The following is a 14,885-nucleotide window of genomic DNA, read 5'->3' as shown; positions in this document are numbered from 1 at the left end:
AATGAATTGAAGAAAACTTCAAAATTCGTCTCTAAGTCCGCTTGGTGTCTGCTCATGTTAGTCCCTTGATCGCCTTTTTGTCATGGTGTCCCCTCATGAGGCCTGCTTCTGTCGATGAAAACTCCTCTCTAACTTTAATCTATAGCAGAGCTCACACCTTTGTTTAGAAAAAAAATAGTCTTTCTGGGACACCGAGGGTATACAAGGACAGTTATGTTAGGCATTAAGTTGTATATATATTGGACACATTTAGTAATAAATACGTTTGGCAGGTTATAGTATTCAACATTTTTTTTAACAACATACTGTTCAACATTGAGTTGCAATTGCACATGCTTGTTTCTGGTAACAATACTAGTAATACAATGAATGTAAAACTTAAAATTAATGCCACTAGCATATAACTATGTAATATATGCAACAAAGAGGGCCACAGGAGTTATATTAAGAGTCTATACTACTCTACTAAGCCTACCTTATCTGACAAGACACTTGCATACTTCTAAGGTAAGGGAAGAAATCTGCTTCGTACTGAACAGACGACATTCAAAGGCCATAACCTCAGTTCCCATATTTATTCAATTCCTTAGAGAACATAGCCTTATTGCTCTTTTCCACCCACTAATGACATCTTTCTTAACGGAAAGTGGGTAAAGAAACATGAACAAGAACTAACAAGCAATTCTCATAGAACACTATTCTTTGTCTACAAAAGCTGACTCTGCAAGATCGATGGCCCGAGCTAGTGCTGCAGCCTTATTCTCGCATTCACGTTGTTCATCATCTGGGCTACTGTCGGCAACAATGCCTGCACCAGCCTGGAGATGAGCAACCCACTCCCGGCGTCTATCTGCATCTTTGTACGAGTACATCGTGTTGTGGCTTGGCGCTGTTGAGAATACCATGGTGCGCAGAGAAAGTGCAATTTGCATATCGCCATCAAACGATATTCCTCCTAGACCACCACTATATGGTCCTCGCCTTGTAACTTCCAACTTATCTATCAACTCCATGGCTTTTACCTGGTCACATAAATAGATTTTCTTTAAGCAACAATTATTTGAAAGAGAAATGAACTCTTTAAACGACAATTATTAGAAAGAGGATAATAAACTTTTTTAAAAAAGAAGCCGTAGAATTGCGATGGTTTTAGAATAGCTACAAAGATGCCAACCGCTAAACCGAGCAACATAGTCAGATAGATCTACCAAACCAAACGTCACTGCTTTGCAATTAGAGCAGATAGATTAAGAACCTAGATCAGACACATACCAAATTATAATAAAAATGATAAAACCGCTGATGACATGTTAAGCTGACATTGTCTGAATTAAGTATAAACATATATCAAGAGGCAGAAAATTGGGCAGACATGTCACACAAAAATATATGAGTTGTATAGCAAATTATTATACAAATAAGAATATTGGAAGGGAAACTTCACCTTTGGAGCACCACTGACTGTTCCAACAGGCAATGCAGCTCTCAGGGCATCCCAGCTCTGGAGATGATCATCCAACTGTCCACTGACCTGCAAGCATTCAACTAGATGTTACATTTTTTTTTGCATTACATTACAATATTTTCCAAAGCCTATCTTTCACCATGTACACTAATAACCAAAATCTCTTATGCATGTTAAATACGATGGGAGACAAACAAAAAGGTGAAAAAAGTGCACAATCAGAAGGTGCTCATACAATAAGCCAAACAAGATAATTAGAAACAACATTGCATGTAGCTTGGTGAGTTGTATAACAATTTTTTTTTTTTTTTGTATTTTCAAGCTAAAACCCAATTGTAGGCTATTCCTGAATGCCAAATAAAGAGTATTACTCAAGAATCATGATAAATTAATGTTTTATTGTATATTTGAGCTAAACCCTTAATCCTTGCCACACGAAACATGCTAAATCAAGTTCAATGAAGGTGATTATTTGTAATTATCAAGCATGTATAAATTTCCAAAGCATAAAATTTGATATATTATAAGAACTTTATTACATAACATAAGAACAGCCTAACCGTTGAGCTGATGTGCATAACATGGGAGTATCGCTCAATGTTCATCAACTTCTCCACCTTTACTGATCCAGGTTTGGAGACCTATTAAGCCATAGTCATCAGAAAAGCATCCAATACAATCACTATTTAAGAGCAACAAAGCAGTAAACATTCATTTTCATAACTTCTAAAGAATGGATAGAATTGCATACTAGCCATTCTTATGGCATCGCTATTATGTCAGAATGTGAGTTAACAACAGAAAATAATTCAAAAGAAACAAAAACAAAATAGCATTGTCATTATGTCAGAATGCAATGTAGTAGACATTATGGGCTTCTTGTAATAACAAGGCAAAAGAAATACATACCTTGCCAACATCATTCCTTCCTAAGTCTACAAGCATTATGTGCTCGGCACACTGTTTTTCATCACTTAATAGTTGATGCTCTTGCATTTGATCTTCCTTCTCTGTTTTGCCCCTTCGAACAGTTCCAGCAAGTGGTCGATTAATAATTTTCCCCTGAAAATTTTAAAAGATGTGCGTATTAGCGAGAGGACAATTTTGAAATCTAATGAATAGCCATAAAAGGTCCAAAATTCATATACCTTACTGACTCGTGTAAGAATTTCAGGACTAGATGCAACCAACACACATCCTCTTGCCTAAATAGACAGTCAAAGGGTGTTGATTAGAACCTCAAAGGCAAATCGGTGCACATAACAATGTTCAAATAGGTCGTACTTCATGTTTCTATGTATACCTGTACATACGCCATGTATGGGCTAGGGTTCACAATTCGCAAGGCTCGATAAACCTCAAATGGGTTGGCATATGTTCGTCTCTCGAACCTCTGGCTTAAAACAATCTGGAAGATATCCCCAGCCATAATATGTTCCTTAGCCTGCATAACAGCATTCTTATACTCATCACTTGTCATGGTTGACTTGTTCAAAGGTGCACCAAACTGGCGAGTGTGCAGCTTCACAAATCCAGGAGAGAGTGTGGGGCTAAAATCCAAAGCAAATAGATCTATGAGTATCAAACTAAATAAGTAGCAGGATAGAATTAATATGGGCAGCGTAGCTTACACATTGGAATTGTGCACTTTAGATAGCAACAGGTTCAGCCGGGACCTGCCATCTTGGTATGCTTCCTCAACAGATGCATGCCGGTCCACATTGACCCAATGGATAACATATACTTTCTAATAAAACAAGAAAAGAGCCATGTCATTTGAAATGAACACATATTTTCCACAAATTGTCTCCAAGGGATAAATACCACAAGTCAAATACAGCTATGGGAAACAATATTTTGCCTCATAAGATGCAGATTACTTAAATGCATCAACACTGAGTGGTGTAGTTTCTGCCTGCTGTTGATGTGAACAAAATATAAGATGCAACAATGACAAACTACATGCATAATCTTTAGTATTAGACTATTAGTATAGTTAACTTTCTAAATTATTAAACTAGTTATCTTATTCTGCTTTCAAAAATTGGTGCCCCAACACGAAGTGATTAACTAAATGGAAACTAATACTTAGTCATAACTGGAACTGTGGGACAATACCCTCTCTGAAACACTGAGACTATCATAAGTTAGTTACGAATGAGACGAGAAAACAGGAATTCTGGAATAAGTACCTTCTCAACATTGTCGAAGACTAGAACATCATCATAGAGCCCCAAGTGCACATCAGGAAGGTTCCTATCGTCCTGAGGAGCACCAGAGAACGGTAGCTTCTTCTTCTCAACATAACGAACCGTATCATAGGAAAAGAACCCAACCCATCCACCTATCACAAACAAAATAACAAATGTGATGATTCACATAACATCATCGGCGACACCAAATCTTCTCTCTGTCTCAGCAATGAGGGCTGCTCACCAGAGAAGGATTCAGGGAGCTCGTCGATCTGCTGTGGGTGCCATCCCTCCATCATGCTCCTGGGGACCTGCATCGGGTCGTCCACTACCTGCTCCGTCACTTGGCCCTTCTCGTGGTCCATGACCGTAACCTTGTGCTCTTTGGCCACTATCTCCATCACCGGGTGGGCTCCCACCATGCTGTAGCGGCCCTGCAATACAATCCAATCAGTCCCGCATTCTTAACGAGGATAAGAATCGATAAGGGAGCAGCAGATTTGACAGGGAACATGGGAGACGTACGACGTTGGTGGTGCCTTGGGGCCCCTGCTCGACGGACTCGAAGAGGAAGCTGGGGGCGTCGACGTTGTCCTCGGGGACGAGGCAGCGGTAGGCGAGCACGGGGGTGAGATGGTCCGACACGATGCACTCCCACATGGGCACCAGGTTCCCCTTCCCGCTCCCCCGCGCCGCCGCCTCGAAGAACCGCCTCTTGTCCTCCTCCGCCGCCTTCGCCGCCACCGCGCTCCTGCTAATCACTGAGCTCGCCTGCGGCGTCACGGTAGAGCACTTCAACCCGCGGGTTCCGCTCCTGCTGCTCCTCCGCCTGGCTGATACCACCGTCCCCGCCCTAACCCGGGCCCCCGCCGCCGGGACGGCGGCTCGGGAGGGCGAGAACACGGAGGTGGCGGCTAGGGATTCCATTGCCGCTGGCTTCACGCTCCCCACCGTGCACCGTTTTTTATCTATATATAATTATATATATATATATCCCGATTTGGTTGGCGGTCGGGGTCGGAGTCGGAGAGAGCGAACGCTGGGTGGTGCGCTTATATAAGCAGTTGCAATCTGATTCGGAAATTCAAAATTAGCAGCTAGTAAAAGGTGGGGGATTCGGATCCTGGGATTCGCCAGCAGATTTCCAAGGAGAAAAACAATTTTTAATGGAAACGAGTGATGCAGGCTGCTGGCGAGGCTGGGGTTTTGGGTTTGACCCTTTCTTCTCAGGCCACGTTTAGTTCCGCCGAATCAGTGACGTTTTGTTTTTATTTGGTAATAATTGTTCAATCGTTGACTAATTAGTCTTAAAACGTTCGTTTCGCAAAGTACAACTAAACTGTGTAATTAGTTTTTGATTTCGTCAACATTTAGTACTCCATACATGTATCGCAATTTTGATGTGACAAAGAATCTTCTTTTTACATAGTGTTAAAGTTAGGAATTTAGTGAAACTAAACAGAGCCTCAGGTGCCTTCTTCTGGTGGGGACTTGGGGCAAGGCGAGGAGCCGAGGAAGAAGAAGCCACCGTCGCTTGCCTGAATTGCTGATGGGGGTGACGAGGTTTGTTCATTGTTGCTGCTACTACTGTATATGCACAGTACTTGCTCGCAAAACACGTGACACGTCTACCGGCTTTGGTTCGTGCAGTTCCTCGTAAAATTGTTGTCGCATTGAAGGTTTACACACACACACATATATATATATATATATATATATATATATATATATATATATATATATATATGGAGAATTAAATATAGACTAATTACGAAACTAATTGCACAACTTGCGACTAATTTGCGAGACGAATCTTTTAAGCCTAATTAGTTCATAATTTGATAATGTGGTGCTACAGTAACATGTGTTAATGATAGATTAATTAGGCTTAAAAAATCGTCTCATAAATTAACCTCCATCAATGTAATTGGTTTTGTAATTAATCTATATTTAATACTCTTTATTAGTATCTAAATATTTAATGTGACATGAATTTTAGGAGCGATTAAAGACCCCTTGGTCTGTCAAAATTTGCTGACTGCTCCCATAGTAACCCTATCTTGTCAGAGACAGGGGCCAATGCCCAATAGCAATGCAAGTTGATTGAGAAGCGAAAAAACGGGTGTGGGTCCCCCACCAGGCCACCAACCGGTGGTGCCGCAGCGCGGACGGCGATGGCCACAGGGAAAGATAGAAGTGACTCGTCTTGGCGTTGGCATCAAACTCTACTCCAAACGGCAGGGTCATTCCGGCGCTGGCCGCCGCCCTGTGCGCGTTGGTCATTTGGTCGTGACGCGGGAAGCTGCGCGGCAGCGTGCCGCGAGCGCGGAGCGCCCTTGGCACCACGGCGCGCATGAGCGTGTGGTTGGTAGGCGACAATTTTCGCCAGGCCGCATCAGCTGTCTGTGCTGCTGGTTTGTGATCTCCCCACGAGGAAAACGAGGAAAACGAGTGTATCGGGTCAGAGTGGTAGCGGCGGCCGCGATCTACAGGCACCTGGATGAATAGGGCGGAACGGCCAGCGTGGCAGCGTGTGTTTCTCGTTCCGGAAAGGAGTTAGGGATCGACGAACAAGTGTGTGCTCCGTTCCCTATTCGAAAGTCTTCGCGACTGTCGTACTCGTACCAAAGACCATCGGCCAACGACTGTTGAGCCGATAACAACGGTCTGGAGACGCTACCGATTCGTCCAAGTAAAAACCATCGGGAATTCTGGACTGAACTCTCTGCTCGCATAGAGAAATCAGTTTTTGCTGTTTACTTCATTGGTCGTTTAAAAGAGAATAGAAAATTTTCAGCTTCAAACAACTTCCTCCGAGAATAAATCTAGTCAAAACTATTATTACAAATTTAGCAGACGTATTTGCGTATTTTTCAATAATATATACACTTTACTCAGCAGTCATCTGAACGACTTGTGGCTCGAAGATTTATGTAGCAATCACGACATCTATTCTACTACGTCTTGGAATTGGACTCCGTACCGTGGTTACAAGTTCTAGCTCGTTTGAGCGTACAGGTTGAGGTTGTGAGTCTCAGTCATGGACCAGACAGAGAAGTGCACAAGAGAGTCATGGAAGTAAAATACGACGGTAATATAACTTTATAGTAATATAACTTAGATTAGGCATATTGACATGAAAAAATGGCTAGTAACCATGATATCATATCGCATCGGTAACAGTCACAACATGGTCTGCAATAATGATTGTACAGTCACAACATGCGCCCTGATCGTTTGGCTTATAAGCTGTATTTTTTCAGCCAACGAACAATATTTTTCTCTCACAACAAATCAGCCAACAGTATTTTCAGCCATGACTTATCAGCCAAACGAACAGGACAATGGTCTGCAGTATAACAATTAGAGTACCTAAAAGAAGACAAGCACAGTAGCATAACAAATGTGTGGCCAGTAATTTCAGAGCAGAGAAGGAACGATAACACGATAGCACAATACATGTGTGGCTAGGAATTAGCAAAGACAATAAACAAAGCTTGATCAAACAAAATTATGGCATGGACTACTACATAAAGTTCTAGCACTACTACTCTTGCACCATTGTGCCTGGATTTCCAAATTTGAACTGACGCCATTGCCCCACTGCAAAAAGGACTCAGAAGCTTCACATGCTCCAAAATGACTCCAACTCCATAGCCTGCAATCCATTCCACCTTCAACCTTGACCAAATAGAGTACCAGATGAAGGAAGTGGAGAGCGCTTACCTGACCTAGAATGAAGAACATGCTGCTGATGGAGACGAAATCCATCATCTTTAGGAAGATCAAGTGTACCCGCTCAACGAGAAGGCTAGTCCCACTATCTCTAGGAAGAGAAACACACTGGTGTTATGGCGTGCATGCCATAGATCTCAATGTTGCTACTTGTAAAGGACAAGACGGAGAATCTTATGAAGGTAATGTTTCTCTTAATTGCATCATTACTATTGACGGTGAAAATGACATGATTTTACATCTTCAAAACACCATCAACATACCTCAAAATAAAAGGAAATGAGCGTGTCATAAGCATATTTTATTCAAATAACAAATTCTACTTGTATCAGAGTGATTTCTCTGTTGCAAACAAGAATAGAAGCAAGTGGGGCCAGACCTTAGCACGACAGCAAAATCTAGATGGTAGCACAAGATTTCTAATGTTTATACAGATAGAATAAAGTGGCACACACATGATTGAGTGACATTTATGTCCATACTAAATAGTATTAAGTATAGTGTGGTTACATGACACTTGTGTTGTCATCAAACCCACGGTCATTAACGTAGATCAATTATAATAGACAATGAGAGCATGCATATGTGCGGTAGGGTGCATGCAACTACGTAGGCAAACACAATTACTCTAAAAATTTATCAAAGGTAGAGGGCGAGCGCCCACTACACTCCTGACGATGCTCCACTAGGGCATCTACGTGGTCCGAATGAACATCATCGAATAATTATAATAGATAATGAGCGCTTCTACTAGAAAATAAGCACCAAAACGGTCCATCAAAATTCAAACAATTTCAAGCTAGGCACCATAAGATAGAGCATGATTTAAGACAAAAAAAAAACTAAAACTAGTTTCATAATTTTTCAAGGTAAAACAAAATTTCTATGGATTTTCTAAGACTAAAACAGATTTTTAATTACAATATTTTCCCATGTAAAAATATTTGGATACATTTCTTGCAAACTTATTTTTATGAATCTTTGGAGAATATTTCTAGTCCAATTACCTCCTGAACTTTCAACTTAGTCCCATTGATCCTCCTCTAACGTTCCATCACATCAGTAAAACCACCAAGATATAAAAATAAACAGTTTTAGAAGTTGAGGGTATAAAAAACTGATTTTGTATTTTAGGAAGCAGAACCGAGGTAGATTACTTTATTTTTTCCGCCTAAATACTTTTGGTACCAAGCCACTGGCGGCCCAATAAAAATATGTGAGACTCCAGCGCAGTGGCTAGGCCCAAAAATAGGCCTGCATAGTGTGTATTAGTCCTTTTGCGGCTCTGTGGCCAAGTAAAGAAACCCGCCCCAAAAACGGGAAAAACAGCTTTTCCTCGAAAAGAAAAAAAACAGCTAGTGTCTTTTGTCACATAAACAAGAGATCTGTGATAGAATCGTCTAATTTATACAAGATTAAGTACGGCTGCCCCCGCTAATATATTGGCACGCACACATTTTCATCTATATAAACCCAGTAGTCTGCCGAGTGTTACGATGGACCTCGGTAAATCAACATCACAATCAAGATCGCATGATTAAGCAAATACACATCACATACCAAAATTTGCAGCGAAAATAATATTACAATTGAGTTCACAAATAATAATACAATACTGAGTTCAAATCTTATTAGAGGAGACAACATAGCCTTGAAATGATAACAATAACATAAGTTCAAAATATAAATTGCTAGCTTAGATAACATCCTCCAACAAAAGAATATAGATAAAAAATAAATACAGAGTCACCGAGCCCACCGGCCTATAGTAGCCACCTTCAGCAGGTTGGATAGCATAACTTTTCAAGGATATACAAGGCTTATTTGGTGGAGCTGGTTGGATAACATAACTTTTCAAAAAAAAATACTATCTTAAGTCCTTACTTTTAATATTTTAGTCAATATTTTAGCATCAAGTTTAGTGAAGCTTATTATGGCTAAATTTACACATATTCTAGAGCAATAACTTGATTAACATTAATAAGCATCACAATAATAACCATATCCAGTTTATCATAATATCATCATAACCATCATCTTTCATCAACTTACTACGATGCTGAAGCTAGTCAAGTTTCTCACATCCGGGAGAGACGGCGATTCGAATCGATTGCAACCAGCTGGACAGAAATCCATAACACAAACCCAGGCCCACCAGTCATGGTAGCCTTAGGTCACTGTCGGGTATCGATAATAGGGATACCCAAAGCAAAGAAGTTAGCGCCCACGCTGACTTCCTTGGATGGCTCGAGACGTATTAAAAGGTCTCATCCGACCCCAAGGCCGCGGGCACTGGCTCGCCCGACCTCGAGGCCGCGAGCTCCGTCTCGCCCGACCCTAAGGACGTAGGTTCCATCTCGCCCGAGGTCGTGGGCTTCATCTCGCCCGACCTCGAGGCCGCGGACTCCGTCTTGCCCGACCTCGAGGCCGTGGGCTCCGTCTCGCCCGACCCCTTGGGTGCGGACTCCGTCTCGCCCGACCCTAAGGATGCGGTTTCCATCTCACCTAAGGTCATGGGCTCTGTCTCGCCCGACCTTGAGGACACGGGTTTCATCTCGTCCGACGGGGACCCATACCACAGCCAACCACTCTAGGTCCAAGCGTATGGGCCTAGGTTAAAACTTTGACGTCAGAAAAGAGGCTAGCACGCCTCGATATAACCAGTTGCCATGACGGATCATACCTGGGGATTCACATCAAGAACAGTGTCGGGCGTGCCGGTGCTATTCTGCCTAATCCTTGTACGGACGCTGACAGGCGCGTCAGTTCACCACGACATCCATCGAAATGGAGTGGAACGCAATGACAGACAGTTGACGTCTGCGCATGGCGCCAGTGACGAACAGGGCCACGATATGAAGTCGTCCCTATTGACATCTACAGGATCAGCGGGACCCGCATAAAGGAGAAGAAAGACCCGGCTATCCTAGAAGCCTTCTTCTCTCTCTCGTTCTTCTCCTTTTCCTCCTCTGTAACTCGCGCTTTCTCTTCGCCTATAAAAGGGAAAGCAGGACATCCCGTGAAAGGGGGGATTGGGAACACAAGAGCATGACATGAGTACCCACCTGAGCGGCAAACCAAGTGCCGGTAACCCCTACGGTAAACCAAGTGTCGGTAACACGAGCGGCAGTGAACTGGACATAGGGATGTTCCGCCTGAACCAGTATAAACCCTTATGTCCTCCGAGCACACCATCCGAGCTAGACGCGCAAATACAAATTTACTCATCGGTGGTCCAAAAACAGCGACAGTTGGCGCACCATGTAGGGTTTTTTGCACGTCTCGATGTCCATATCATGGCTCAAATGGCTAGTCATGGCATCAACTGGGTCCCGAATGCGCACATGCGCTTCGGCAACCTAGACTTCATCGTTACGATGGAGGGAGAGTTGGCGCAGGTTCCCACCGCCGTCTAGCCTCTCCACTCCGCCGACCTTGACGTGATCGCCGTGGGGCTTGAGGAGCTATAGCTGCATGCACTGGAGGCCCACACCCCTTGGAGCGACTAGCTCCTCGGCTTCAATTATGGGAGGTTGGAGCGCCACCTCGGCGCCTTCCTAGGACCCCGACCGTCCCGAGAGGACCTGTGCCGCCTCACCTTCTCATTCGCCAATGTCAAGATGTAGCTTGCCAGAGGAGAGCCGCTCTCCCTAGAATACCTGATCTGGAGTGCCCTGGCAGCACTCCCGTTCGGTCTACACAACACCATAGAGATAGTTGGCCACCTTGTCGCGCAGCACACGCCCCCATCCCCTACGAATGATGAGTTCATGGGGATGACCGAATACGTCGTGGAATCTTTTCATGACCTTCTCGTGAGAGAATCAGAGTCACCCTCCGACTCTGACTCCAGTAGGGGCGCCATCACCCCTCATGAGAATGTTTCATGGCAAGTACCCCTGAGGGATACATCGAAAGCATCCATGAGGGAGGGGCTACCCCAATAGACGACCTCGAGGATGAGGTCAAGGAGGATGTAAGGGCCCACCTCACGTGTGGGTAGAGCAGCTGAGGGCGCGACACCAAGAGCTCAAAGAAGCATGACTCCAGCTCGAGCAGGAATGCGCGAAGCTTTAGTGAGAGATCGAGCACCATGGAGATGGTGGGCGTGCATGCGTCGTGGCTTGCGACGTGAATCGGAGGATCATCGAGGACGACGAAGCCCTCCCACACTTCACTCGGACAAGCCAGAACATCGTTGCTGCTGTGGCCTTGCTCTGAAGGCTTTTGGGGCCCGCGACACCCAAGGATCATTGACCCCATCGCGAGATTCACACGCTACTCGAGCCTACAACGGCGCAGCAGGCCGAGAGCTCATTGTCCTGACAATGCGAGCTCTACGCCAGCCAATGTGCGCCCTCAGAGCGACCTGATAGGGACGTGTTAGTCCACCAGGCGCAACGAGGCAGCAGGCCACGCATCGTGGCCCTAGTGCATGAGCGTCTTGTCCTACACCATGACACGCGCAACACCCTGGATGCCTGAAGGTGTACCCACGGTGATGAGAGGGAGGAGCTAGTTGTGGCTACCACCCTTATCGTGGTGGACGCTACGACAGCGGCGAGGACCGAAGCCCGAGCCTTGACTTGCTGGAACCTTAGGCCTTTGGCCGACACATCCTCAATGTTGTCTTCCCACCATGGTACCGACCATCGACCAACATCCTAAAGTACTCCGGGGAAACAAACCCTGGACTGTGGCTCGAGGATTATCGGCTTGCTTGCCAAGCCAGTGGAGCGGATAGTGATAATTTCATTATCCACAACCTTCCATTATTCCTGGCCGATTCAGCATGAATGTGGTTGAAACATCTTCTGCCCAACCAAATCCAAAGCTGGGCGGACCTAAAAGAGATCTTTGTGGGAAACTTCCAGGGCACATACGCACGTGCTGGGAACCTATGGGATCTCAAAAACTATCGACAGAAGCCTAGGGAAACTCTTGATGGGTACATCCTGCGCTTCTCCTAGCAGTGCAATGAGCTACCCGACATCGCCGACACCGATGTCATAGTAGCTTTCCTATCTGGGACCACTTGTGAATCTCTAGTTCATAAGCTGGGACATAAGGGCTCGTGAACCACAAAAGAGCTCCTTGACATTGCCACCAGCCATGCCTCGGGCGAGGAGGCGATCAGGGCGATTTTCAATAGTCCCAAGGGCAAGGCAAAGAGAGATGAGGATGCCGACGAAAGCACCTCCAACCGCCCCAACAAGAAGAAGAACAAGCAGCGGTGCGAGGGCACGCTCGTGGCCACTACCGACCGTAAGGGGGATTAGAAGCCCGCCGAGGGTTAGGGCGTATGACGAATAGGGAGCTGAGGCATTCCTCAAGGATACCATGGACCAGCTTGATGAAGCATGCAACGTTGCCCTCCTCCACCTGGCCAAGTACCAGCAGGCGTTGTGCCGATACCACAGTCGTTGAGTGTGGGGTCAGGCCTTCAACGTCGGGGATCTAGTGCTTCGCCTCGTCTAGAGAAACAAGAACTGCCACAAGCTCTCTCCGCCGTGAAAGGGACCATATGTTGTGGTGGAGGTGCTCTGACCAGGCACCTATAAGCTCAAGACCATAGATGGCAAAGTCTTTGTTAACGCCTAGAACATCGAATAGCTACATCGCTTTTACCCTTAATCTACGCATGCTTTCTCTTATCGGTTTCACTATCGACTCCTTGATCTTTAGTGACACCTGACCCTAGCAACGGGAAGGGGGCGGGCCTCACTCGGGGGCTGATAAGAGCATATCTATTCGGTAGACATTCTCTATGTCTGACCCTTTCTCATGTTAAGATCTAGAAGCAAGGGTTGTGGAAACAAACGCTGAGTAAAACTGGTCGGACCGCAAGAAACCTACGCCCAGCGGCTACGATGTTTTTGCTCACCAACATGATCAGAGTTTTTTGCCCGTACCCAGAGTTTTTTAGCCTTAACTACAGAAAGATTCAGAACACATTAAAGAGTATATCTATCTAGTAGACATTCTCTATGCCTAACCCTTTCTCATGTTAAGATCTAGAAGCAAAGGTTGCAGAAATGAATGCTGAGTAAAACTGGTCGAACTACAAGAAACCTACGCACCAGCGGCTACAGCGTTTTTGCTCACCAGTGTGATTAGAGTTTTTTCACCCACACTGATGTAGACAAGGCCCGATCTTCCGAAAGGTATCATAGCGTCGATTGGTGGAGACTCGACATTCACGATCTAGGCTTCGAACCAAGATTGATTCGGACCCCCGCAACCATTACACCACTGCTCCGTTGGTTATCAACCACGCGAACGTGATTGACCTCGCCGAGAAGGCTTTCCTGCAAGCGAATCGAGAACACAAGCAAAAACGGGATGAACGCAATCTGAAATTGCAAATAAACATGAGGCTTATGAAATCAAGGAGTTCAAGTCTTTATTCGAAAGGACTAATCACCACAGGCAAACAAGATCAAGAACTGGGGCCCTGGTTCACAGCAAGCGGCCTTGGCGGCGACAGTTGCAGCAAAACGATGTCTGTTTCACAAGAAAATAAAAAACTAAACAAAACCCAAACCCTAAGGAGAGTGATGGCTGCTATTTATAGAGTCTTGGGTGTCACCCCCCTGAACGAGCCCCCTAATGGGCCCAAACATGATACACGGTCCAACGAAACAAAAGACGGTGTCGCAGCACCCTGGCAGATTTTGGACGCTGACTTGTTTTGATGATTCCTGTTGATTCCAAAGGTCTTTTGACGTGAAACTAATTGGGTTGGCTTTTTTATCCAATTAGCTTTTCATCCATATGTGGATCATCAAAAAAACAGAGTCTGGATGCATCTTGGGTGACTAATTTAAGGCAGACTGGTCCTAGAACCCAAGACAGACTCGAACTTGAGTTGCTTTGGGCCTCCACCTTAGGGACTCGAACCGAATTAGCCTCGGACCTCCTTCTTGACTTAGACACACTCACTGATCTCCTTGGTCTCTACATGGTTCTCCAAGCATGGTCATATGTATGAAGGTCATGTCCTCATCATCCTCCCTTTCTTGACAAAAAGCCGTCCTCGGCGTCGATTTTGCTTGAAGTCGATCCCGCACAACATGAGGACAAATGAGGTTTCCAAAATAATAGGAATGGACAATGTTGTGAGAAAGAATATGACCATGTGTCTAGGTTTGTAGCATGTCTTATCCTACAGACATGTAGTCTGCTCGATTGAAATATACATAATCTTTGCCAATATAGAGACCAAGGATATTAGCAAAACTAGAGGAATATATGCTCCCTTTCTCTAGATTCCACTTGTGTTCGAAAAGCAAAACTAGAGGAATATGGCATAATAACAGTATTGATTTTATTGTCCTCTAGTTGATCATTAATTTGTACAACAAAAGGAGAATTCGGATTTGTACAAATGTAAACTCGTTGTATCAAATATTGCCCTTGGTTGTTATATTTACCAAAAACATGATATGTATGTCTAGAGAACCATGGCAAATCAGCATATGCATAAAGTTTCT

General features: G+C 44.6%; 1 protein-coding gene across 1 annotated transcript; it reads right to left on the bottom strand.

Moving 5' to 3' along the window:
• Positions 1-374: 374 nt before the first annotated feature.
• Positions 375-4,718, bottom strand: LOC136548091 (anthranilate synthase alpha subunit 2, chloroplastic). The gene is made up of 10 exons (XM_066539734.1): positions 4,183-4,718; positions 3,902-4,091; positions 3,658-3,809; positions 3,097-3,212; positions 2,769-3,015; positions 2,614-2,670; positions 2,375-2,527; positions 2,026-2,106; positions 1,445-1,531; positions 375-1,022 (listed from the first exon to the last, which is right to left on the bottom strand). Exons 1-10 carry the CDS (start codon positions 4,582-4,584, stop codon positions 696-698), a joined length of 1,812 nt encoding a protein of 603 aa, XP_066395831.1. The 5' UTR covers positions 4,585-4,718; the 3' UTR covers positions 375-695.
• Positions 4,719-14,885: the final 10,167 nt, after the last annotated feature.

The sequence above is a fragment of the Miscanthus floridulus genome, chromosome 1, assembly GCF_019320115.1.
Source record: "Miscanthus floridulus cultivar M001 chromosome 1, ASM1932011v1, whole genome shotgun sequence".
NCBI classification, from domain to species: domain Eukaryota; kingdom Viridiplantae; phylum Streptophyta; class Magnoliopsida; order Poales; family Poaceae; genus Miscanthus; species Miscanthus floridulus.
Note: the sequence above shows the minus strand (reverse complement) of the source record. Positions and strands in the feature narration are given on the sequence as shown.